The sequence below is a fragment of the Triturus cristatus genome, chromosome 9 (assembly GCF_964204655.1).
Source record: "Triturus cristatus chromosome 9, aTriCri1.1, whole genome shotgun sequence".
In the NCBI taxonomy this organism is placed as follows: domain Eukaryota; kingdom Metazoa; phylum Chordata; class Amphibia; order Caudata; family Salamandridae; genus Triturus; species Triturus cristatus.
Window position 1 is genome coordinate 160327382 of NC_140592.1, and position 27052 is coordinate 160354433.

The 27052-nt window shown below is 48.6% G+C and overlaps 1 protein-coding gene across 4 annotated transcripts in view; it reads right to left on the reverse strand.

Moving 5' to 3' along the window:
* WNT5A (Wnt family member 5A) overlaps window positions 1-27052 on the reverse strand; it is a 72592-nt gene that overhangs the window by 19457 nt on the left and 26083 nt on the right. The window contains exons 1-3 of one of the 4 annotated variants that reach the window (XM_085624641.1): window positions 23414-25472; window positions 5873-5976; window positions 3891-4138 (exon numbers count right to left, since the gene is read on the reverse strand). In XM_085624641.1, coding sequence (XP_085480767.1) covers window positions 3891-4138; window positions 5873-5952 — 328 coding nt within the window. In that variant the 5' untranslated portion in view covers window positions 5953-5976; window positions 23414-25472. Of the gene's footprint in view, window positions 1-3890; window positions 4139-5872; window positions 5977-7247; window positions 7382-8748; window positions 9003-23413; window positions 25473-27052 lie in introns of those variants that run through there. The other 3 variants (XM_085624643.1, XM_085624642.1, XM_085624644.1) reach the window with 3 other exon arrangements.

Below are 27052 nucleotides of genomic sequence, written 5' to 3' on the forward strand. Positions count from 1 at the left end.
TGTAGGAGTGTGTTGGGCACTTATTTTATTACATATTAAGCACTGGCACCTCCATATACGTTCCATTAGACTCCTGGCATCAAAACGCTGGAATACTTCTGTTCCTAATAGTTCTATTTCTCAATGGTTTATTAGAAATGTTATGTTGCTGTCCTATGCCAGGTGCTTTGGGTTCAAATGTTACATATTCCTAAATAAATGAAATACAGAACGGTTTGCTTTCAGGGAAACATCCATTTTTCCTCAGATAAATGCTAGCCCTACAAAGTCACATTTCACCAAGTGGATAGTGTGGCAAATGCAGTCCACCCATGACTCATAAAGATGGCAGGACATCTCTGTATTTAGCTCCAGTTCCGAGCTCCACCCTCTGACCCACAAAGCTGCAACAAGCACACTGCCAATTCCCATACCATGTAATTACATCTCAAACTTTTCTCCCAAGTGCCCTGAAACCGGACCTCGTGGGCCCCTGCCACAGACAGGCCCTGCACTGGGACAGACCATCTACTTTCACCGCCCGCTCAATGTTTTTGGTAGTTAATCTCAAGGATCATTGGCCGGCGAATTTCAGAGCTCATGTGAGCTGATCATTTACACAGGCTATATGGCCAATTAGAATGCACCATCCATCCTCTGGTCCTATAGATCAAGAGCAGCTGCCCAATAACCCAAGGCCGGCTGCTCGCTGGGCTTGTAGGAAGAAGAGGTGTTTTACTTTATCCTGAAACAAATAAGAAAAGAAGGCCCAGTTGGGAAGATGTGTGAAGGCATTTCTTGTACCCCTGCCAGACATAGGTCAAAATACATTGTGGCACAGTCATGCACCACACAAGATCCTGGCACACAACTAGTGACACAATAGGAGATGCTGGTACATAACTAGACACAATATAGGCTAGCCCAGAAAACATCAAGGCGCAATGTTGTACATCTTGAACACTGCACTGAGGTTGGGTTTCCCCATGCCTGGGTATGTTCCACCATACAATGGACACAGGATGAAACATTCAGAGGCTCTACTAGACAAACATTAGGGTATCCAAGTTCACAACAAGGTAGCAAATAAGATGCCCTGCCTCACAACTAGATGCGATACAATATCATGGTATACAAATTACACACACATGACCTGCCCTCCTGGTGCACAGCCCCACAGTGCGGAGCACCTTCCTACACAAGAAGGCAGCTGGTACATGTAGGGAATCCCGCTACACAGCTAACATATTGTAGGATCGACTGCTACATGTTTTGATCTTCCCTTCTATGGATATTCCTAATGCGATCTACATCACTAACATTGGGATAAAAGGCAGAACCACATGCATGTTATGCAAACTAACGTGTTACTCGAGAGAACATATACAGGTAGTCTCCCATCACACCCAAAATAAAACAAAGTCCACAAATACGTAAAACAAGTTGTATTCCTGTTCAACTGCACAGCAAACTATGCTCCTTTGTAAAGATGTATCAAAAAGTGAACAATTAAAATCCAATTCTCCACTTAGCACACCTAAAGCAAAATATATACGTACAGTTCCCAGTTTACAAAGTAAAAAGGTGCAACCTTATTCTACATTTTAAAGTAAATGGCCATAGGTTTCCATCACCAAATGTCATAAACCAATCTTTCAATGTTACATCAAACTATGGATTGGCTGGGACACTTTCAATAACTTACTTTCACTTTGAGGTGCAAACTAGATGTGCTCAAACCAAGCGTGAGGAGAGGGTTCTGTACAAATCCAGCGAGGATCTTTAAGCCGTCAAATATAATTAACCTAGGCCTGGTGAATTCTACTAGAATGTTTCTTCTCGGATTCAAAGTAAAAGGGAGACAGGATCTTGCATAATATTTCTTCCTGCCATGATCGACACTTTGCACCGATCCCCTAACATTTCTTCGTTTTGTTTTTATAAATTAGAATCATCTTTTGATTACTATCTTGCCTCCAGAAAACTTATTTGGCAATTGTTATTTTGTATTTACTAATTCAAGAACAAATATTAAATTATTGTTTTAAACCAGCTGGGGGAAAAATCAAGCACCGACAACGACTGGTATGTTTCAAGTACAAGGGAAAACATTTCAATTGTGTTATGTCTTGACATGAGAACCGTTAAGTTGACCGATGGTTGATATTTTTAATGAAGGGGGTTCGGTGCAGCCATCTTAGGCGATGTTTGACACTTATCAAACGACTGGACACCAATAAGTCGCATTTCATAGACTAGTGGAACATTTTATGTCACTTTAAATGATGCAAATTTAAAGCCTACACTTGTGGGAATTACCAGCTTTTATGCATCATTAAAGGCAGGGCTTTAAGTGGGACGGGTTCCTCTGGGTCTCAGACATGTTAGCAATTAAAACGGAAATTGAAACAGACTCTATGGGATCCTATACTCATGTCCTTAACCTTACTTGAAAAGAACACTAATCGATTATTGAACAATCAAAGGGAAAAACATTAAAGTATTCCATTTCAGTGATTTAGTCTGTATTTCACATATGTTACTTAATCTAGCACCACAATACCGGTTGGTTGGCACACTATAGGGAGCACAAATATTTAATGGGTTGAGCCACGCCCATAATTATATAGGACACGCCCCTTGTAGAGACTACACTTTTTGCATCCCACATAAAGCTCAATTATAGCCCCGACTGAAGGTGCAGTTCCAAATCTGATAGGATCACAGACAAGATACTTGCAGACAGAGGTTTGTTGGAGAGGGCAAATAGATTGGTGGAAACAATGGGTAGTTTTAAACAAATGTTGTGAATTAAAGAGGGAGAAATAGTGGGGTTTCTGTCTGTAGCATGTTCAATAGGTACAAAGAAAAGTGAGGCACAATAGTTTTTAAACATTGCTGCTATATCTTTATATTAAAGAGTCAGCAACAGGCTGCTCCTCCTGGAATTTAGCCTACCCTATCTTAAAATAAGCTCTAAAAGGAGCAAATAAAATGGACTGTTTTACATCTGGGTGGAGACGGCGTATTTCTCCACATTTCAGATGTGAAAAGAGGACAAATTGTTCTGAAGTACATTTTCTAGAACTCAAGAAATGAAAGTTTGAAAAATGGTTTGCTACGTCATTTTAATGTTATACGTAAACCAGTATGTATTTTTACTGATTCGTTTTTTATGTTAAGTTTCTTTATAAGAAAAAAAACTGTTATAAAAGTTAAACTATTTAGAAGCAATTGATGTATCACTTTGCAAACTTTTCACAATCTGCTTTCTACTTTCTTTTGCACAAATATTCCATAGGTGGGAACATCGCTTACTCTATCCTTTATCACGAGTAGCAGTATGGATTTTATCGGATTTTTTTTTACCTTTGCAAATATTCATTATATGCTTCTAAGAGGGAGAGCGACACAGCTAGATTGAGGGGCTGCATAGTTAGATGGGAAGCAATACAGTTAGATGGAGAAACAATGGAGGGGGGGGGTAACATTTCCAACAGGTTGAGGGGAGGGGCAGGCAGTATAAATGGACTGGAAAGAATAGATGTGAACAGAACATGATGGGCCCAGATGTACCATGGTGCATCTGAACACTTTTTTTTTTTTTTAAATGTATTTATTTAATTTGAGTTTTATATAGAGCTGGCTAGACCCGGAGGTACCAGAGCGCTTTACAGAAGGTTCCACAAAGTTACAAAATGACATCAGTTACCAGTTACATCAGTTACCAGAAAAACATTTCAAGAGCGTAAAGACAAGATAAAAGGAGCTTAGAAGGGAGGGGGGCGGGGGGTAGGGTAAAGGGGTAGGAGGGAAATAGGATGGAGAGACGAGGGAGAGCCTGCCCAAAGTCCGGCTGGGTAGGTCACCTAACTGGGACACTTGGAAAGATGCGGTGCCTGGGCTCTTACCTATCTGCATGACTCTGCCAAACACAGAGATGTTGTCCACGGTGCTGCAGTTCCATCTTCTGTGCCTGAACTGGAACTGGCACTCCTTGATGCCAGTCTTTGCCCCTTCCCCAATGTACTGCATGTGGTCCTGGTACAGCTGGCACAGCTTCTTCTGCCCTGGGGAGAGGCCTGCCAGCTGACTGCAAAGGGGCTGCGCCCCTACAATGTAGGCCTCTGGAATCTGCACCGGGTTCATGGCTAGAGACCTGGAGCACAAATACACGGCGTTACATTCACACTAGTGCAGGTCACTATTACACAAGAACTACATCACAGCCACCCGAATACTGCATTACATTCGACTTTATTGTGTAACTCGCACAAGCATACTGTATCACATTTCATGCACGCTAGTAATATCTTTATAAAGATCTAGAAGCACTTTAAATTCACACTCCTGTATTACAATCTCCCTAGCAATGCATTACATGCATCGCATTACTACGATACGATTTCACTAGTATTCGCTTACAATCAAACGTGTACTAACTTATATTCTCAATAGTATCACCTTACATTCACACTACTAGTGCATTACTAGCACATTGACATTAACGTAAAGATACACCAGTAGTTTAAAATCACACTAGTCTCAACTTACAATTGCACTACTCTAACATTCCACTTCAAGTCGTATTACGTTCTATTCAGATCTGTCATACGTGATAATCGCACCAGTATTACATTAAAAGCTCCCTGCTGTCCCATTGCTTTCAGATGCACTCTGCTGCAAGGGCACATTCGCCACAGCACTGCAATCACGCTGCTATATGTGCTGAAGGGAAGCTTATTGTAAACACTACTCGAGAACAGAAAAAGCAACATGTTTTAGAGATTTGAGAAAAAAAAAATGCTAAACAGGTCTACTAGAGTATTTAAATGTTAGAGACACCTTCCAGAGAGGTCTGTTGAGTCCACAACAATCACAAAGTTGAAAAATATATTTTTTTCTTGTAGAAATCGAAAATAATTTTTAACTGAATGGTGCATCGATAAAGCTACCAATGCCCCACTTGAGCGGTGGAGTCCCGAGGGTTCAGGGTGCATGCACTAAGGGTGCACAATTCACAAAACTTTCAAAAAAAGGTATTACGGGGCAGAGAGAAAGTCAAGCTCGTGCAATAAATGAAACATTTTCGATTCCAATTCATTATCTATATCAAAAGGTGAAACGAATGAGGTTCACAAAATTGTTAGAGCACTGTGAAAATTTAAAATATTAGCGTAAATTAAAAAGGTTTGATTCTCATAACTAGGGTGAATTATTGTTCTAAACATTTTACAATTTAAGAATTGTAGCGGCTGACCTGTCGCTGGATATGAAAAAATACGAATTTAAGAATACGAGCCAAAATTCCCCAAAACTCGTATGTATTTAGAGAATCAATGAAGGAATGCTTTGGTCAAAACATATTGGGCTAAAACCCAAACATTCAAATAGGTATTTTATGCTTCGTTAAATTTAACATAATGTAAACCTGGCATTTTCCAGCCAGTTCACAGATAAATTAATCTTACAAAATAATGAAATAAATGAAAAGAAAATCAGACAGCACAGAACTGGCAAAGACCGTTTGTTTCTTTAACAAATCCTATGAGATAAAATGTTGCAAATCCAAACGTCAATAACAATACATGTAAAGGTTCCTTTTTAGGTAATGTGCGTGTAAATGGGCATTCGTTCGAAAAGTCCTAAACACTTTTGTTCTAACATTTGTGAGAAAAAAAGCATAATTTTTCTTCAGATAATAAATCCCTTAGAGTTTATAAAATACATTTGTTAACTACATATAGACGTACGAGGCGCTGAAGCATCTATAAGATAACACGTGGCGCTTTATAAAACTCGCCAATGACAACTGCACACACAGACAATACATATACACCGTGCACAGCCGCGACCTTTACAGTCTGAAAAAGAAATGAAAGTTGGTGCTTACCACCAGGAGCTGGCTTCGATGTCCACCTGCAGGAAGAAGGCGAGCAGCGCGACGGTGAGCGTCAGGTACCTGGAGGCCATCCCGGGGCTGGCGGCGGCGGGATCCTGAAACAACACGAGGCGCTCAGTGTCTGCTCCAAGAGCCGTCTCCCTTGAAGTCTGCCCCTGCCCTCCCCCGCTCAGAGCAACCACCTCTGGCCGGCTCTTCCCTGCGAGAATCCGCCTCCTCCTGCTAACACGAAACACGTTTCCCAGGCAGCTGAAGGGTTACCCGCTTCGCTTCGGCTGACCATGCCCAATGCGATAGCGCTCGGGTTTATAGCGCCATGTGCACGAGAATGTGCGTGCGACACAACTGCACATCTAACTCATTACCACTCATTGCAACAAAAGCAACGTGCTAGTCGTTGGTCAGTGGGTTTTCGTGACTACAAACCAACAGTGCCCCAAGGAAAACAGTTAGTGTGACCAATACATACATTTTTAACGTTTACAAAGCGCTGCGTGTGACCCGCCGGCTACTTCAACCCGCTAAATGCATAATGCACCCATGCACAACTCTCGCGACATTGACATGGCTCACAAAGAAACAGTTTTGAGTGAGGAAAGGTAGGATGTTAATAGGTTTGCTTAAAAAATGTTGAAGTATTTTTGCAGGGTATGGGGGAAGGGAGTGGGGTTTTATAGAGGGATCGCTTTCCAATAAAGTTTTTTTTCTTTTCCAATAAAACAATAACACCGGCTGCACACATGGAGAAGGGCACAATTAATTCTTGCTGAATGGGTCTTTTAAAATCCCCTTCATCAGTACAACGTCCCTTTCTGACACGTTCGGCCAGAGCTCCGTGTGATGTCACGCGCACAGAGGGCGCCGAACTGCTAAATAAATACTGGCTATTGCACGCTTTCGGGACTCCCCTGTAAATGCGCTCTGCTTTTTTTTTTATTCCACCCAGGCGCAGCAGCCGGTCACGTGCGCCACACTAATATTAAAATAATATTTGTAACCACTAGACGCCTGGAAGGATCCTCTTGGGGAAGATTTATCTGAATAATACAAAAAATCCGGTCTTTAAAGAAACCCAAACCATTCCCGCGGTCACCTCCCCAGTAGGCAGCCGCGTTGAGAGCCCGTCCTGACCCCTCTCTACCTCATCGTCCACGACACTTCGGGGTCACAGGGCAGCCCCCGCACCCGCCCACACCTCTTTTCACGAACACACACAGGCAGAAGAACGCTCTCTCCATATCACTAAAGTTCCGCAGTGGCACGCCTGGGAAGGTAATGGAACCGCGTGCATTTTTTTTTTTGTTGCATTTTGGGATTTTTAGTCCTGGGTTGGTGATGATGGAATAGGTGCAACGGAGCCACAAACCTCTGAAAACAGCCCCTCCGGGTACGACAGTGACTACAACTGACGTGACGTAACAAGCAGCCCGTTCGTTTAGAGACCGCCCAGTGACGTAATGCAAATGATGCCCCTCTCCACCCCCTGACGAATGTGGTAAAATCTCGCAAATATTCATAGGCATTTGGCTGAATGGGCCCCGTAAAGTTAAAACTCCCCTTGAAGATTTAAGAGTTGGAAGAACACAACTTATGAAAAGGAGCGCCGGACCCCTCCCTCGAGGGAGCCCACTGCCTCTTTTTTGGATTGCTCGGACCAAATGTTCACAGCAAATGTCAAGAGTGGTCGCCGCGTTTGGCAATTAAGGCAACTGCTAAAGTCATTAGACGGGGTGAGAGTGGTAGGAAGTGGGGGGCGAGGGGTCTGTTGTAGAGAGTAGGGGGGCGCAGTGTTGGAAGGTTGGGGAGGGGTTTCTGGAACATCGAGGAGGACGGGGCGCCTGTCTTAGACAGTGGAAGGCGAGGGGTGTGTGGTAGAAGGTGGACGGCAAGTGGTACCAGGGCCATTAGGCAGTGCCCGATGGGTTGGCCTGATAGATCAGGGCGTGGGTCGGATTTGTGAGGTTTGTGGGTCTGTTTTATGGTCTGGTGAGCCAATTTTACTTCTGTTTTCCCTTATATTAACCCTAGCAGCGCCTGTAGCAAGCACACATGCATGCAGTTCCACCATGCCTTGCAAAACACCTACACGACGTGTACACACTCAAAACCGACCTGTATGCAAACGTGGAACGAGTTTGTAGCTATCTGGCTCCCTAACGTGGGCCACTTTTATTTGGGTGCGGCGCGCGCCGCCCGGGCCTATTCTTTGTCCCAGTCCGACCCCGAGTGCTAAAAAACCGAGGACGAGGGAGGGGCCTGGGGTGGGAAGTCGGCGGTTATGGGCCGGTGGGAGAAATTGGAGGTCGAGAACGGAGGGGGCAGTCGCAGTGTCAGAAAACGGAGAGAGCAGTCGGTGTCAGAGAGCGGAAGGCATCGCAATCTCACGATGGCGAAGTCTGCACGAAGCGAGCAATGCATCGGAGGGCTGCTTGCAACAAACAGTCTGTCAGACCCAGGCCCCCACCCAAAACAAACAAACTCCCTTTTCTAAGGGACGCGCATCTACAGGCATACACACCTAAGGGGGCGACAGAGCGCTTTACATATGGACATTTTTTGCAGCGTCACAAAATGTCAGCCTTAGGCATCGAGCCTTGAACAGCGCCACCTGCTGACGCCTCTCTTCGAACACTTCCCTCCAGACCCCCTCTCGGATGTCAGGTTTTCAACCCGGTGCCTCCCGCTCTGAGCCCCTGTCAGTCGTCTCTCCTCAGACCCTCAATCCACTCTGCTGGAAGGGGGGGGACGCGTCAATTATTGAGGGGGGCACTTCCGATTACCAGCCCTGGCACAGTGCATCCCTGATCCTTCAGTGCACGGTTACACTGTCCCGGTTCCCACAGAGCTCCCTCTCCATGTGTCGTTACCTGATCCCCGGCTCCTCTGCACAGGGCCCCGGCCTACTAATCCTCGCAGGCACACTTCACACTCAACCAATCCGATCACACCGCGAGAAAAGTCCGTGGTGAGAGATGGCAAACGCATTGATGGAGGAGCCCGCCTGGCACTGTTCCACCCCTCAGCCCCCCCTCAAGAGAGCAGCTCAATGCCATCATCCCACAGAGATGACACGCGGCCCATTAGCAAGTGTGGCACATTGGCCCTTTCTGAATCTCCTATTGCATTGTGGAATTTGCAGTTTCATGTGAGATGCATATGGTTCTATAAACCCTAGGATAGATAGTGCATTCCCCCAAAAAGGCAAGATATGCGGAGTGCGTCAAGTCTGACGGGGTATTTAGTGGCTAAAAGCTGCTGCCACATAACACAACGTGCCAGAAAGAACGGTCGATGCAAGTGCCTACGGATGGCATTAATGCATCTGGCTAAATCTGCTCAAACTTAATCCCACTCCGGGGATTGGATGAACTGCAAGCAAACACCGGTGACTGTTCTAAAAGGAAATGCGAACCCCAGGTACTTTTGCAAGGCCGAGAACCCGGCGTGACAGACAGCTGAAGCTCTATTGGCCTCTCAGAGTCACGTGACTCGATTTCGCTCTAATATGCGCTTCCTGTACCAGACACGTGCTCCCACAGAAAGGCCGTTATGTGGGCAAACACTAGCTCCATGGGAGTCGGTTTCCAAGCATGTCACAAGGCGTGGCAATGCCCCTCCCTGCCCCTAGAGGGCCACCGACGCTAATGACCTACAATGCCACCTGGCTAGATATAGACACGCCCCCGGTTTCTGTTCAGGGACTTAACCTGTGAACCCCCTCCTCCCTGTAACCCGGGCTGCAGAAACAGATCATGTTCACTCCTATGCAGTGTCCATAGATCAGAAATATGGGTTAAGAGATGTTAGTAGGGCATGCACCAAACCACCCTCCTCCGACAATGGGATCATAGCAGTTTCCCCAGTTGTTCCAGGACGTCTCAAGCCTCCCAGCCCCATAACTGGGAATTTCACAACGTTAAGGATTTCTCTTTGATTTCTACGACTTGTAGTTCTATTAATTTCATTATAAAATCAGAACTACTAGTACTACAACCCGAAGACGAGCCCTCCATTGATTTACTGCTCACCCATGGGCCTGGGGACATGGAGAACTCTGTTCCCAAACTCCAAAGCACTGACGTCAGTGGGCGACCCCCCCTCCTGGAGATGCAACCATTAGTTTAGCATCATTGCCTTACTAGCTGAGTGAGCCTATCTAGTCATTACTTACACCACAGTCAGACACTGGAGACCTGTGATCCTCAGTGGAGACCTCTAGGCCACAAAAGAAACATAAGTGCCTTATATTGTTAAGCCCCATATTTTTTTCACTTATAGAAAATGGCAGAAGACTTGAGTGGTCTGATCTGCAGAGGACTTGAAGCTCATTCCTACCTACCCTGTGCATTTTCTTAGTTTTAACGTTTTGAGGAAGTACACAGGTAGGTTTGATAGAGATTTGTGGTTCTGGGTCCATAAAATACAATTTAGGCAGTCGCTGCTCACATATCCTCAATGCCCAAGCACACAGACAGCAACCGTTATAACCCTCGATCTCACACCATTCTCGTGGGGCTACAGAGCCTTCCTCCAGTAGCAGAGACTAGTGTCAAATCTAGGCTGACCAGGTGGCCCTGTGTCACTATGACACCACTTTCTTTCCCTGTATTTTGCTTTTATATACGACTGTTATCATCTGGTTCAGTTTTCTCAATGATAATTAACAAAGACTACAGCTCCCAGAATGCACGGATACGTAAAAGCAAAGTCCAAGAATAGAAAGTGGTGTTTCAGTGATATGGAGCCATCTGGTCACCTTTGTAAAATCACAACTGCTAACATCTCCATAGAGCTGTTATGATCAACCACCACAACCTGGAGCACTGCATGCAAGAGGTTACCAGCTCTAGGCTCAGAGAAAGGACAGGTGAGAAAACAACCACCCCTCAGCCCCAGTGCATGGTACATCCCAAGGACCATGTCTATTTGGGTGAAGTATTAGGGGGATTGGGGGGGGGGGGGGGGGCGATGGAGTGCTGGAACACAATAACCTAATCCTGCCCAGCTCCAACATTTAATCTTTCACAGTGTTGTGTTAACGAACCCAATCAAGAAGAAAAACAGATTCTAGGCCTATCATGGCCAAACCAAAGAGAGCCTACCTAAAGATGTGTCATCTCACACTCCACAGACCTCTGGCCCACAGAAGCACTTATCTCAGCACTTGCTTGAGTCACCAGAGGCCGCATGAACCACAAGGGTAGTTACCCCAGGCCAAGCAGCTTCCCTTCAATTGCAAGAACAGTTACATCTGCCCCTAGACCGCTCTGGGTATCAAGCGCAGTCACACGCGAGCTCCAAGGACCTCTGCACCACAAAGGCAGCCACCTGAAACCCCCACAGCCTGGGAACCACAAGAGGCGTTGTCCCAGGCCCACAGCCTTATTCGCTTCAAGAACGGTCACGCATTCTCCACAATCTCACTCAAAGGCCAGAGGCAGTCCCCTCACATTCTCACTGCATCAAGAGTGGTTACTTACCTGTGGCCAGCAGCCCTCCTTTAACCACAAAAAGCAGTTACTGTGGTACTGGACCACATGAAAAGCCACGTCAGACCCACAGCCCTGCTAGGACAGAAGGACAATCTTCTCAAACCTTGCAAAGCCCGCAGACTACAACAGCATTCACCCCAAAGCTCACAGTATCCCGTCAGACCACAAGAGGGGTCACATGATATGCACTGCCTCCTTCCAGGTACCCAAGCGGACCTCAAGAGGAGTCATGTGATGCGCACTGCCTCCTTCGACCACAAGAGCAGCCACAGATCTTCCTGCAGCTCTCATGCATCTCAGGAGCAGTTACCTTAGCCCTCACAGACCACCCTTGCCACCAATCCATCCACCTCCTGGCCCCTCAGACTCCCAGGCTTACTGGGTAAGACACTTCTCACTCACGATCTACCAGGATTACATATCTCATACCCACACCTACCAGGACTAGTTACCCTGCACCCAGAGCCTACGAGGACTAGCTACCACAAACCCTAGTGACTACCAGGACTAGTCATCTCATACCGCACAGCATACCAGGATTAGTCATTTTGTACCCATAGTCTAGCAGGAGTAGCTATCTCACACCTCACAGTGACCAGTCACCTAATACAGCCTACCAGGAGTAGCCAAATTGTATGCCACAGCTCACCAGGACTAATTATCTCAAACCACACTGTCTACCAGGACTAGTTACCTCAAACTGCGTAGCATACCAGGATTAATCAACTTGCACCCAGTCTAGCACGAGTAGTTCTCTCACATCCCACAGCCTATAAGGACTAGTCATGGCATACTCATAGCCACCAGGGCTAGCCACCTTGTCCCCCACAACCTATAACGACTGGTCATCTCAAACCCCACAGCCTGCCAGGGCTAGCCACCTTGTTCCCCACAGCCTACAAGGACTAGTCATCTCAAACCCCACAGCCTACAAGGACTAGTCATCTCAAACCCAACTGCCTACCAGTACAAGTCACAGTCGTCTCGTACCCCACAGTCTAACAGGACTTGTCACCTGGCACCCACAGCCTACCAGCACTGGTCTCCTCAGACCCTCAACCACACCCACCTGGATCACAAGGCTCATTGCCTGCGTAGGCCATTGCCCTCTGGACCCCCAAGTACGTCACTTCGGCCCCCCATGCTGTTAGAGCTGAAGATCCCCATATCTTCCCACACGACCAGTCCCTTCAGACAGTTCACTCACTCTGGATTACAAGGACATTCAGCTCTGAGCTGGAACATTCACCACAACTTCTATTGGGCAATCTCTCTTGTGTATGCCTATCTCAGTCTATACATCAAACCCCACGGCCCCCAAGGGTCCCCTTTTTCGAACCCATGGGCATTACGTAGACTACTTGTCACCCTTCATTTAGGGCTCCGTTGCAAGCAGACCAGCAGGGGAACGCAGCCTCCCTGACTGACAGCATCTTCCATAATGTACCCCTCTCGGTCCCTCCACAGTCAACGTCTCCAGCTCGCTTTAAAAACGCCGTTTTCTATCCAGGCTGTTGTGCTGTCAGAGACGTTTAACGGCAAGGGCAAAGTGGGCACTGGCCCCGGGCCCCAGCCTCTCCTGGGGGCCCCAATAGAGCTAGCTCTGTTCTACAGAACGTCTTGGCACGATGAACTTGAATAATTCTTAAACATATTGTTATAAATACCGTTTTTCTTTAATTTATTTGTAATGATGGTGATGTGTGAGAGTCTATTACAGACATTTTGCAGAGAAATGTGTTTGTTTCATGCAATATACCTAAACATATTTTCTGTGAAATCGAAACAGGACCTCATAACTGAAAAATGGGAGAGTGTCACAGAGATAATTTCGCAATGATATTAGTGAGCTGCTGTTCTGTTACAGTACTGAAAACACATCCTCATCCCTCAATATTAGATGTAAACCCATCTAGAATTCGGACCAGTGTGTCTCTCTGCACTGGCAGTGACCAGGCCAAAGAGGACAGGAAAGGGCTGAAATGGGATCACAAATTCAAAGCTGTCCCGAACAGGGGACACCAACATAAGTTTGGCCCAGGGCCTCACAAAATTCCCAAGATCTTCCTGTGTGTGGTGTTGGCCTTTGTGTCCTTCCAAGCGCTATAAAGTGTGCTTCCAAGAGCTGCAAAATGATCTAATACCCCGGACATTTACTCCATGGAAGGGCAAAGTATTCCTTCTTGATGTAATGAGCTATCTGTCCTTTAACAACTCTCCTGAATGTAGAGTGGAATGAATGACACTAGGAATGAATGAAATACAACCGTACGGATTCCTAACTGGGGTGCATCGGGTTCGTCTGACCACCACAATTCTGAAAGGCTCATTTTTGTGCTTGTGAACAGTGCTAGCCTCGGGGGACACCCGGTGTTTGCCTTAGATCATGGCTGAGGCTAGCCAGTATGTAACCCACTGAGGCCAGCTACCGAATGAAGGCAGTCTCTAATGACACCCCCTTGGTGTCCGCAGAGTACCCGGGCTGAGGTCAGTGCGTGGGGTACAGTGAGCTGGCTCGGGCGTCACTGGATCGCTTGCCCTCTTCAGTTTACAGCAAGGACCTGGGCCGAGGACAGTCTGCGTGGCATGTAAACAGCATGCCTTAGGGGCGCTACCATCCGTAGGTTAGCCCCCACGGTGTCTGCAGAGTACCCAGGCGGAGGCCAGCGTGCGTGGGGTACAGCGAGCTGGCACCGGTGTCACTGGCTCGCTTGCCCTCTTCAGTTTACAGCAAAGACCTGGCCCGAGGACAGCCTGCCTGGCATGTAAGCAGCATGCCTTAGGGGGCGCTGCCATCCGTAGGGTACCCCCCCCCCCTCGGTGTCTGCATAGTACCCGGGCTGTGGTCAGTGCGTGGGGTACAGCGAGCTGGCACCGGTGTCACTGGCTCGCTTGCCCTCTTCAGTTTACAGCAAAGACCGGGGCCAACCTGTGCGGAACTTAGACAGCATGGCTCCCTTGGGGGGGGGGGGGGGGGGGGGTATACCATTCTTAGGGTACAGCCTGGTGTCTGAAGAAGAATAGAGGAAGCCAGCCTGCATGGAATAACCTAAACCGGACTCCCTCGTGACACTGCACACCCGCCATTTTGAGAAAATGTGGGTGGAAGCCGGACTTCATGGGATAATCGGAACCTGGCTCCTTAGTGAAGCATTCCCCGCCTCAGGGCACACCCCAGAGACGCTTTAATGCATGAGCAACGTGGGCAGCTGGCCAGCCCCCCCACCCCTCCCCAGGAGAGATTTTTTTCTTTCTATTGCTCAATGTCACAACTAATGCAATAGTATATGGCACAACGGGGCTTCAATTACCAGATAATGGGTAAAAGACATTTGAAATTGTTCAGACCATGGGCTCCCAATATAATTTTTGCTCGGACCCCCCATAATTCTTAGAAGCACATTGTTGCACCCTATGTTTTTAACAACTGCGTTAAAGTCGTCCTGCATAACATACTCTGAGCCGGGCTCCCTTGTGACATTTTGCCCCCTTCCGGCTAACCCCTCCATGTCGCAGAAGATCCGGGTTGGGGCAGGCCTGCATGGACTGTATCGAGCCAGGAACACATGGGACGTTTTGTGCCGCTCAGCTTACACCCTCAGTGTTTCCCTCTGGGTTCCTTATTCATAAATCCAGGACTGGGGGTCAACCTGCTTGAAAACGCCAACCCTTGCTTCGGTAGGGAGTACCGTCCTCAGGGTGTAACTCGTCAGGGCTGCGTACGGTCTGCCTGCATGTCAAACTGGGTGGCCTGCATGATCACACCGAGCCTAGCTTCGGTACGACGCAGTACACTCCCTAGGGCGCACACGCGCCTGGGCTGCGGGAGGCCCGCCTGCAGGGGGTACCCCGGCCCGAACCTGTCTCAGGTGTTAAGGACTGGCCCCATCAGGATACACCCTCGGTACTCGGAGGAAACCTGGGCTGACTGCCCATTTCCGGGCACCATTTCGGTGACAGAGGGCAGCCTGCACGCGTTACCCTGAGCCTGGCTCCGGTGTTCACGGCTGCCCTTATCAGGGTACACCCTCAGTGCCCGGAGAACACCTGGGCTGAGGCCGGTGAAATCCCCTGAGAAGCCTCGGATGGGACGGCCTGCCTGGTACAAGCCACACTGTCCGTGTCAGGGCAGCCTGCATGTCAAACCCAGAGCCTGACTACGGTGTTACGAGCTGTGCCCACCTCAGGGTACACTTTCGGTGTCAGAGGGCGGTGGGCCGAGGCTGTGTTAGATACCCCGAGAGGGCTCCTGTATAATGACTGCCCTGCTCCATGGCCGGAGAAGAAGAGGGCTGAAGTGAGCCTGCGCCTCATACCCCGAGGCAATCCTCGTGAAATGCCCCGAGATGGCCTGCCCATCCCAGACTCGCTTTCGGTGTCAGAGGGCAGTCTGACAGCCCCCATCAGGGCACACGCTCGGTGCCCGGAGAACACCTGGGCTGAGGCCGCCCTGCGTGGCGTGCCCTGACAGGGCTCCGAGGCGATGACCTGCCCCTCTCGGGGCACAGTTTCCATGTCAGAGGGCCGAGGATGAAGGCAACCTGCATGGGATAGGTATACTCAGTCTGTTTCCTGTAATATTCACACGCCGTAAATCACATTTCCCACATGAAAAGAGCCCCTTCAAAGGGCGGGAAGCCCACGTTGTCTTCGGTTTATCTAAGGGCGCCGCCTCGCGGGGTTTACGGGTGCTCAGAAGTCAAAAGTGTTGATTTTGCGGCCGCAAATGTTGAAAGCACGAACTGGTCTGGCAGCTGCGCCCGTGCGGAGGGTCGGGGTGTAGAGAGCCGCGTTGGCAAGGAAGGCCACAGGGAGAGGCCATTGGTAGGATCCTATGGACATGGGTGAGACGGATGGGAGCTATACCCTAGCTGACACAAAGAGGCTTCCGACAGCGAGTATCAGATGTTAGTGCAAGAGAATCTATGGTATGCATTGAGAAACGTGAATATTCAGCAAAACGCGAGAACACAGGAAAATACATAAAATAAAACCAATACAAACAAACTGTGAGCCCGCACAGACATACACACGCGTGCCTACACGCACGCATATACGCAGAGATTTGAAGGTCAATTACGCAGAGATTTGAAGGTGAATGAGAAGCTGCTAGACCATGGAAACATTATTGTATTACTTATAACCTTATCCGCTTTACTGTTATTAATATTTGCATAGCGCTGACCTCACTCAATTGACATAGTAGCGCTTCACGTTTGACCAGTTACCACAACACATTACAAAAATAAGTCTTTACACAACTTTTGTGCAGGGGTGGGATTACAGTTATAAACAATATAATAATCTCGAATAGCTTGGTAAAGCTTTCTTTATTCCCACAATTCAGAGAGGAAAACACTTAAAACCTTTTTTTAAAGCCAAATCCGCTTTCTTTTGAAACGTTCGTGCTTCTTCCAGGCACCCTTCTAATCCTAGCACCTAGTAACCCGAAGAGTATATAGCGCTTTATAAAACTTACATAATATGGTCCCACACAGAATAAACATATATGTGTGCTACAAACGATACTTTGACATAGCCGAAGATCACTACAAACTATTTAGTCTGTTGGCTTCTTTGGTACCTTTTCACACCCTCTTGCTCAATAATGGATTAAAACTTAAATTTACCACAAGTTCAAAGGTCCAATTAGGACCAGATGCTACCAGTAGGTCTAAATCAACCACTTCTCAGAGCTGAAATGTCTATTTTTGGGCAGGACACATGCAACTCGTGGGCTCCTTTTCACCAAATGCTGAAGTAATTGAACTGTCCAAATTGTAAATACCAGAAAATCATTGATTTCAGGCAATACATTTTTATTAAGTTTATAAAATACAAGTTTATTTCCCTCTCCAATTATAAGGCAGAAAATTCAGTATTTTAATGCCACTGTTTTTTTGTCGTACAGGAGATAAAAAATGACCCAATACGTCAGCTCTCTGAAGCAACCGAAAGGAGACACGTAACATATATATATATATATATATATATATATATATATATATATATATATAGATAAAAATCATAGGATCTACGTTGCTAATCACACTTCACAGCGTCTGCCCACAAGCAGCTTCACGGGGCCGATCTCACTAGGGCTGGCATAAGACAAACGTCACAAGAGGTGCCCCTGCTCTACTTCTTGTTTCACAAGTTGGCAGCGCAGCGTCAGTGCAGCACAAATGAGCTAATCCGAAATATGTGGGGCGCAGGGGACAGCCAGGCCCTCGACGTTTAACAGATCTCTGCATTTCTGAACACTCGTTGTTTAATTCGATGGGAGGCTGTCTTGGCATTAATATTATAATGCGTGAACGTTCTCTCCTCTCAAAAATAACCAGCTGAGGAAGGGGCAGAAAAATGAAAATGAGTATTCAGCTCCTCCGAAATGTGTACTTGTTACATGAGAGATACAGATATATAGTTACAGATATATGGCGCAGCGGCCCGGCCAGGAAGGCTGCCTCCAGAGCTCGGGGCTCACAGTTCGATTCCCAGCGCCAGTGGCACCTCAGCATCATGTGACTCTGGGCAATAGCTCACTTAATCTCTCCATTGGCCCCCAGCGCCTTGAGACCCTTAGGGGTGATTAGTTCGCACTTTACAAATACCAGATTGATTGATTTGTTGTTTGCCGCAGTTCCAGAAAGGTCTGAAATGAACATTTCTGTCGGTTTAGCTTTAGTCCCGCCCTAGGGACTATCCAGAGATTAGGTGTCACCATTAAAAATATATATATATTAGCAAAGCGGTCGGCCCAGGCTCCGCCTCGAGACAGGAATGAGCTGGACATTTATCACAGGAGAACGACCATCCATGAAAACAACGTGGGGGGGGGGGCTCTATTTCAGGGTTTGGTCCCTGGGGGACAGTGTCGAAGGGGGGTCAGGGAGGAAGGAGGGTTCTCAGATTAGAGCACTTGGGAGAACCCATCTTAAAGCTGGGTCTGGACCCCATGAAGGTACATCTTGGAGCATGGCACCTGGGGGTGTGGGTGAGAGGGCCGAGCAGCGCCACATCCATACAGGTCCCGGAGGGTTAACCTCAGAGTAAGGTCCTTGAGGACCAGCATCTAAGCAGGCACAGAGGTACCATCCCTCAGAGTAGACCTCTTGACAGCATCCATCTTAACACTGGTACCAGTAGAGACCCTCATATTAGCGTAGTCCAATGCACTGGGGGAATGGGGGGTGGGGGGAGATTCAGAAGAGGGAAGACCAGCAGGTCTCTTGAGACAAACATGAGGATTAAAGCTTTGGGGGGGCCGGCTTCTCAGTAGGAACTGGTAGGGACCCCTCTCAGAGTAGAACGTCTTTAAGGTGGACTTTAGTGAGAATGACCTCAGAGCAAGGTCCTTTCTCCTGGCAACAATTGTGGTCCATTTCAGATCATGCTGGGGGCATCCACCTCAAGGTAAGGTCCTGGGAACCCTTCTTAGAGCAGACTCAGGGCACCGGGGAAGGCCATCACTGAGCATGGTCACTGGGATCATCTTTAAGTAGCGCCTTGATGGGAGGGGATCGCACAACTGCACCAATACTGGCCCCTCTCAAAGCATTAAAGGCAGGATGCTTAAAGGACATATCTGTGTTAGGGGCCTTGCAGCCCCACAAAACAGTGCAGGGGCACAACGAGAACCCGTTCTGCTGGGGCATTTAGGAGGTCCCATCTCAAAGCTTTGTCTGGGGAAAGAGAAGCATCTCAGAAGAGGGCTTTGGGGAACAATCTCAAAATAGGACCAGGAGGGCGTACTTCAAACCAAGAATTTAGGGGCCCACCTTAAAATAGGGACCTGAGGGAAGCGGATATCACAGCTCTACCTTTGTGGAGCACGCCTCAGAATTGCTTCTGGATGTCCCATCAAAGGTATGGTGCTACAAGAGCCCACCTCAGTATAAGGGCCCTTGTGGTCTCTCTACAGTCCTAAGGGCCTCTTTTTGATGGGGCACTTGGATGACCCATCACATAGCATTAACCTTGGGGACTACCATGGAATAATTCCACTGAAGACGGATTGGAGAGTAAGGTGGTGTGTATGGTGGGGGTTGGCATATCAGAACAGAGCCTTGGAGATCCATCTGACATGGGGCATGGGTGGTATTTCACAACAGATCCTTGGAGATCTATCTCAGAGGAGTGCTCAGACAGGTACCCATTTCAGAGTAGGCATCTAAGGAGGCCGATGTTGTTGCAGAGCACTGAGGGATGGCGCATCTGAGGGCAAGGCCGCTAGAGCTGAGCCCCAAGTGTAGGTTGCACACACTGGGTCTCTTTGATATCCATGCCAAGGCAGGCTCCCCTTGGCCACACGTTTGGTCCTCAACAGCAGGGATGGAGTTCCTTTTGAGGCCAGGGAATGATCTCAAAGCAGAGATTCTTGAGTTCAACTAGGAGAAGAAACTTTCCAGGCGCTGTCAAATGGGGCTCTATTATGGAGTTGGGCCGAGGTGGACCCATTCCAGAAAGCTGCACAGATTTTACCAGTTTTTGTGTAGGATCACAGACAGACCCATCCCAAAAGAAGTTCCATTCCACTGTGTACCAAGGAAGTCCCCATCTCAGAGCGGGTCCACCTCTGAGCAGGGCCAAGGAAGGCCCCATCTCAGAGAGGAGAAGGCCCCAGCTCAGAGCGCAGCCAAGGAAGGCCCCAGCTCAGAGCGCGGCCAAGGAAGGCCCCAGCTCAGAGCGCGGCCAAGGAAGGCCCCATCTCACAGGGAGGACAAGGGTAAACATCCATATGACAGTGGAGGGAGGGGCATTCTCCAGCAGTGAACCAGGTGTGAAGGGACCATACACTTGTCGGGCCAAGGGGTTGCTTCATGTCAAGAGTGGGACTTCGGGAGGATCCAACTCACAGCGGGACCTAGGGGTGACCCCACCCTCTCAGCAGGGCTGTGCTTCGTGTATAAATAAAGATATATTATACACATGGGATAATGTGGTCTCTGCCAATAGCTTTTGCAAATAGCTTTGAATGACTTATGCAGGACGATTTTAATTCATTTTACTTTATTCAGTGTAGCTTTATCTTTTGATTTATGTTTAGATGGGCTGCATTTTCAGAGAGCAATGGCGCCATATTTTAAATATATATTAATGCACCTCATCTTGTCATTATGGCATGCTCCCAACTAAGGCTGATGAGATATTTTTTCTGTGCATATACTAGTAGGCTGATCATATTTAATCTCTGGTAAATGCAGGTTCACTGTGCACTATGCCGGAATATGTTTGTCTCATTTCATTTTGTCGCACTGTGCACTTTTTATATATTATGTGATTGCAAGTTTTACCAGCTATGTTTTTGATTTTTTTAAATCGTGAAATTGGTTAAGCACAGCAATATGACTGCATCAGCATCTGGTTACAACTGCACAGTCTTTCTTCTATGTCTATTTGTGCCTTAGAGGGGGAAGGGCTATATATACTTGATTGTTTATGGCGCCAAGTAGATTGATAAAGGCTGCTGCGCAGCCGAAACGTGTCTCCTTGTTTGCGGGGGTCGTGGGAGACCTAAGGAAATAAAAAAGCCCTATTCCAACTTACCTCGAGTACGTGCCTTCTTCCTTGCTGGAGCAGGATAGTTTTGTTCGAGATAGATAGAAATTATATATATATATATATATATATATATATATATATATATATATATATACACACATATATACACACACACACTCACAAAATTCTGCTGTAGCTTATCTAGCGTCTCTTTAGACCCCACACCATTAGCGGAATACGCAGTTTAAATCTGGACCAGTTAACTGGATATGTACGAAATACTAAAATGTTAGATGCAATTCTTCACGAAAGATGTGAAGGGTTTGGGCTTGTTCGCTTTCACCACTTGCCTGCAATTTCTGCCACCGATTATCTGATTGTGTCTTTCCGGATGGTCGCCACCTTCTGTCACTGTCTAGGTGTACAGCTCAACCAGGCAGAGAAGCGAGCTGACACATTTTTTCTGTTCTAGTGCCTCAAAGCGACATCTCTTGCCATGGGTAAAATATTTCCATTATCCGGTTTACAGAAAATAAACCATAGCCACACCATTTCTTGCACAACTATAACTACCAGTCACTAAAAACTAAGTGTGTAAATATATCTGCGGCCAGAAGGGGGCAACCTGCACTGCGAGATGTTGTCACGCCCAAGCACCACTGATAAAGGCAGACACCAAAGGAGGGGGCGGGGCTTACGTTGCACCACTTCCAGACTTCTGTCGGGGCTGAGGAATTCCACCCCTTAGAACCGTCTGACACCTCTATCGGCTCCAGGTTTTTTTGTTTTTTTTTTACTGCGGTGTCTCCAATGATTCTGCATGGACTACCACTGATTATATTTTATATTTTCAAAAGTTAATACCGCACGCCTGCAGTTTGTTAGCGCTGTAAACGACAGACGGTACTTTTATCCTGCTGAACGGCGCTCAATTGTCCGACCTCGTAATGACGAAAGGCTGACTTGGCCTAGTCGTGACTTTTACAGGTGCCCGCGGAGAGCGTCAACTCGCCGTGTTATGTTGGGCATTGCCCAAAGTGACTCAGTTGCAGTACCCACTCTGAGACGGAGTGGCCTTTTCCCACAAACCCCTGAAGCCTGGGGCACTTGAGTTTGGGTATGTAGCCCCCAGGGGGCTGCACAGTCAAACATTAGATCCCCTCCCAGTCTGACTCGGAACAGCTGCCCCCAGATCTGACCTCTTTATCGCAGGGGATAAGCACCTTGTCAGCAATTAGTCACCCGAGTGTTGAAAACGGATTCCCGTGCGATGCGTGGGTGAAACGCGCTGCTGGCGCGAGCGCTTCAAGTGCATCCAGTCACGTCCAGTCAGCCCCAATTAAACCGTGCCGGGGTGGTGGCGTCAATTCCCTGTCTGACAAATTGCAAGGGGGTTCGGGAATCTTTAGTTTTTGCGATGACTTGTGATGAGTGATCGGGCATTGGATTATTCACCTTTTTTTATTTAAATAGTTGGCCCCTTGAAGGACAGCCAGTGTGCTGTTCGAGACAGAAGTCGGGTATTTAGAGACGTGCACACGTGTGTTTTACCAGGTAGCATTTCTATACAGCGTACCTTTTAATCCACCTATGTAATGTTTTTTTTTTGGGGGGGGGGGGGGGTTCAATCGGAAATTTCGCACGAGTTTCTCAGTCTTGTAGGTTTCTTAACAGGCATCTTTGACGTTAATCTTCACCTTCTCATTTACTGGAAACTTTAGAAAGCGCTGAATACAAAGTTGAACCCATCGAGCGCCCTGACGCCTTTCTCCTGCACGGAAGGCGCCCTGTGACGCATTAGTGACAGTAAGAGGCCGGCTGCACGACCCACTGGTCGCTGACAGCCACGCAGACCATACCAGACCAGGGCCAGCTTGGAAAGGTTGTAATAAGTTTCCTGCCTCAGGTTCTCGCCTCACCCCCACGCCTCCTCCCTTAAAGGCACAGGCCATAACGATAAACTTGAACATTTCACAACTTGGTCTGTGTGACTGGCCCCGGAGGTGAAAGCCTCGGCTCGCTTGCACCAGAAAAGTGCCGAGGTGCGCCACGGCCTAACTTCCACCCCGCGCCCCATTGGCGCACAACGTTTCCTGCCAGTAAAGAAACGTGTCCAGAGTCAGGCTCACTTTGTCAGAATATTGGAGGGAAGAATATTTTAAGAGAATAAGTGTCCCTGTTTGGCAATCTGAGAATTGCAACATGACCTGTCAGGTGGCCCTGTACCTCTGTCGCGACCCCTCGAATCCCTGGTTTTTGCCAACCACACTTTACCTGCTGTTTGTTGGGCCTAAGCTTCAAGAATGCTACAGTCTCCACGCCATGCGTGGTGTCACGCATGGCGTGGAGACTGGAGGAAAGCTGCTAGCAAAAACCTGCACAGTTAACTGCTTTCATGCGCAGACACCCGAAGAAGTGCACACTACTGGCGGCAAATGTGTTACATTAAAATACATTGTAGAGTAGACATCTATGAACCGGAGTAATTAACAGGCGGCCAATGAATGCTGCAAAAGGGCTAGTGACGTGAACATACCTTTTTAGAATTCACCCCGCGACAGCAGCCAAGAATAATCCCAAATTGGAACTGAAATGGTAAATCCGTCCAGAGAAGGGTGCCGGTGGGCTGCTTAAAACCAGAACACTCGAATGGCCTCGCGCTGCAGACCCTGCGTTCTCTAAATTGGTTCCTGCTGTGGTGTGAGGCAGCCTGGGCCGGGCTGTGCAGGGGGCGGGGGCCTCCCTGGCTGCTTCCCTTGGACGGGGCTCTCTCTGTGCCGCTGTGGAGGGGTGACTCCTTACTAGTGTGGGGGCCGCTGATTTTCTTTGGTGGGGTGTCTAGGTGCCCTCTGTAACAGATTCTCAGATTAGAGTACAGTGCATGTGCTCGACGGTCTCTCGACCTCCGAGCTGAAGATGGTCTTTGGTGGAGCTGAAGGCCTCAGCGGTGTGTGAGGACCAAGAGAACCCGAGGGAGCTGTGCCCTCTGCTGCAGGCCCTTGGTAGCTGATGCGCTTCCGGCTTCCCTGAGGACCACAGCGCGAGAACCTTAAGGATGCAGGACCCTAGAGAGAGGCCACGGTTCATGCAGATGCCCTCGCGCGTTAGTATGTGGTTCTCGCAATGGGGCTGTGTGCTACAGGTTCTCTCCAGGGGTCTGTGTGAAGTTCTGTGTTGTGGTTTTCCGAGGAGTGTCTTCTCTCTGTGCTTTAAGTTCCCTCGGTGTGTTTGCTTTCAATACCTCCGGTTCCCTAGAGGTACCTATTCCAGGCAGTGCAAGGTCTCTCCACGTGCTGCAAGACCTCCGGACGGATGCTTTCCACTAGCTTGCTCCTCGTGCGGTAGTGTCCCCCAGACGCGCCTGCTCGCTCTGTGGGTGGTGTTTGTGCTGCTGGCTGCTTCAGTGTGCCTGCTCCCCATGCGGCAGAGCCCCACTGTGCCTGCTCCTTGTGCGGCAGCGTTTTCCAGACGTGCCTCTCCTCGTGAGGCAGGTTCCCCCAGACGTGCCTCCTCGCTCTGTGGAGTGGTGCTTTGTGCTGCTGGCTGCTTGTGTGCCTGCTCCTCGTGCAGCACGGTCCCCAGACGTACCTCCTCCTGGTGAGGCAGGGTCCCCAGTAGTGCAGGCTACTCGTGCGGCAGGCTCCCCACACGTGCCTGCTCGCTCTGTGCTACCCTCTCTGTGCAGTGGCGCGTTGTGCTCCTGGCTCCTTCAGTGTGCCTGCTCCTCATTTGGCAAGGTCCCTCGACGTGCCTGCTTCTCTGTGGAGCCGTGCGTTGTTCTGGCTCCTTCAGTGTGCCTGCCCCTCGTGTCACAGGATTCCGTTCGGTGCCTTCCGTAAGCGTGCCTGCTGCAGGTCCACCCGGAGGGTTCTCTGATGTGGGGTCCAGTGGGTGCCTTTATCCGTACTCCCTCAAGTGTTACCCCTGAGCTCCAGCGCACAGAGACGTCGAGTCCTGCCGGAGATCCTGCTTTTGCACTCCTACCCGCAGGACTGCCCTCCTCTGCTAAACCACTCCTGCCCCCCACGCAGTCCTCCTCCCCGGGGGCGGCCGCCTACAGAGAGAAGAGTCCGTGAGGGAGTGAAGCCTGTGTGTCACTCACTGCAAGAGTCTGCAAGCCAAAGATTCACCAGTGTCACAGAAAAAATATATATCCAGGGAGGGAGGGCGAATTGTGCTGCTGGGTTCCAGAACACCCAGCTGGGGTGGGGGGAGGTGGTACAGAGCCCCGGGACGGCTAGGCGTGGTGTAACCCCTCCGCGTGTTAGAGGTGCCTATCTGCTCCAGCTCTGGTAGGCTGCACACGGGAGTTCAACCTCTTTCCGTCCATTTTACGACGCCGAGAAGTCCGCTTCCCCAGTCCTTGCGGTTGTTCTGCTGCCAGCCGAGCAGGTCTGAGAGAACCGGTCTCGGATGGATGTGACAAGCGCTGTGGGGACCCTCTCTGTCTGAGCGAATGCTGCGCCCTGGTCCTGAGCCTGCATTGGATGCTTCTGAGAATAGGAGTTGTAAGGGGGCAGCCTTCCTCCTGCTCCCGCTCTGCAGGGTTCCGTTCCTCTCTCCTCCGACCCTCTCCCAAGAGTGCGCAAAGTTTAGCAAAGACGGCCGCAGAATGAGGAAGCTGCGCATGCGCAGCTGGCGGCCCTATAACGAGGCTGCCTGCAGAACACGGCTGCCGCGCAGCACAAACATGCACAGCTCCCTCGGACTGCACGCCTGACTCCACATGCTTAGTAAAAAGCAGTGCTTTGAATGAGCCAGTGCTTCTGCACTTCTTTAATTCGAAATGAAAAGTACTGCACTTCTCGGCACTGCTACATTTTATTGGGAGAGTGCCAGCACTTCCAAGGAGCAAGCCAGTCCTCTAAATAGTGAGTACCTACACTTTAATATGTCCATTTAAAGCACTAGTAACAAGTAGGTGTCTAGACACAATAAATCTATCTCAAACAATGTCTCATTGAGACCCCCCCCACACTATTTAGCAGTTACATCTCATGTACATCACTTGACCAGATGCACTTGGAGACCACCCAATCCTCAGACCCTGAAATGCTGCTACGGAGTCAGTTGTCTGCTGAGGCACACATCAACAGATCGTGCACCCTGGTGTGGAAACAGGCAGTGGCTCGGTGTTTGTGCCTGGGTACACTCACAAACCATCAGCTTCTCTCTAGATACAGGTGCTCTTCGGCCAGGTTACTGTATGGGAATACATGGAAATCACCAGCCCCTGCAGTGCGTACAGGGCAAGGCAAGCCTATTTTATGCACAAGTATACAAAGGGCCACTGTAATAATGCAGTTCGGCGACTAAAGCATTTTTTTTTTTGCATTATTATGAATGTGCCGCACAATCCGTCATCTGCTGCATAATCTGCAGATTTTAACCAAAAAATGTTTCTTGCTCAAACGGTTCAAAAGTTACTAAAAACACAGCAACATGTGTTGTCATGCAGTGGAAGGCCGTTTATAAAAGTTGACTGGTCACCTTTCTGTTGCTTATTGCTCTATTTGGATATTTAACTGGTACTAATCATGTGCAACCAATGCCCCAAATAGTGTTAACAAGTGTAAAAATGACAAAATAATCAAGTAATGCTGTTACAAAATGTGTTGCGTTACACCGCAAAATTAGCTTTTTCTTCCCACATAATTTATCCCTCCCCTGCCACATAATTCCAGTGGCCCTGTTTACTCACAGAGACCTCCAAATACACCCTCCAGTGGGTGGGTTAGGGAGCCAGCTGTGTGCTCAGCACCACCCACAACCACAGAGGTTGCTCCCAGGCCACTTTTGTGAACAAACACTCCAAGAACCCCAGCTGCCTCCGAATAAACATGGAATGCCCCATGGCCCTAGTGCGCCCACATACCAAACAGCTACACTCGCATACTCATTGTGCTCCAGAGATACTTGTGTCAAAAATCACCAGCAACTTCAAATACAGACAGGGTGTTCCACAGCCAGGTGAGTGCTATAGTGTGGCCAGAGGACACATATGAGGCAGCCGAGCGAATTTACCATCTACTCCCCCCCCCCCCCCCCCCCGATGCACATTGGGTGCTGCCGAGGATGCTACAGAGCCAGTTGATTGCTCAAATGCAGATATGCACAGACTGCACACAGATCCACAGTGCCTTACATGGAAAGGTATTGTCTGGTACTGAGTACC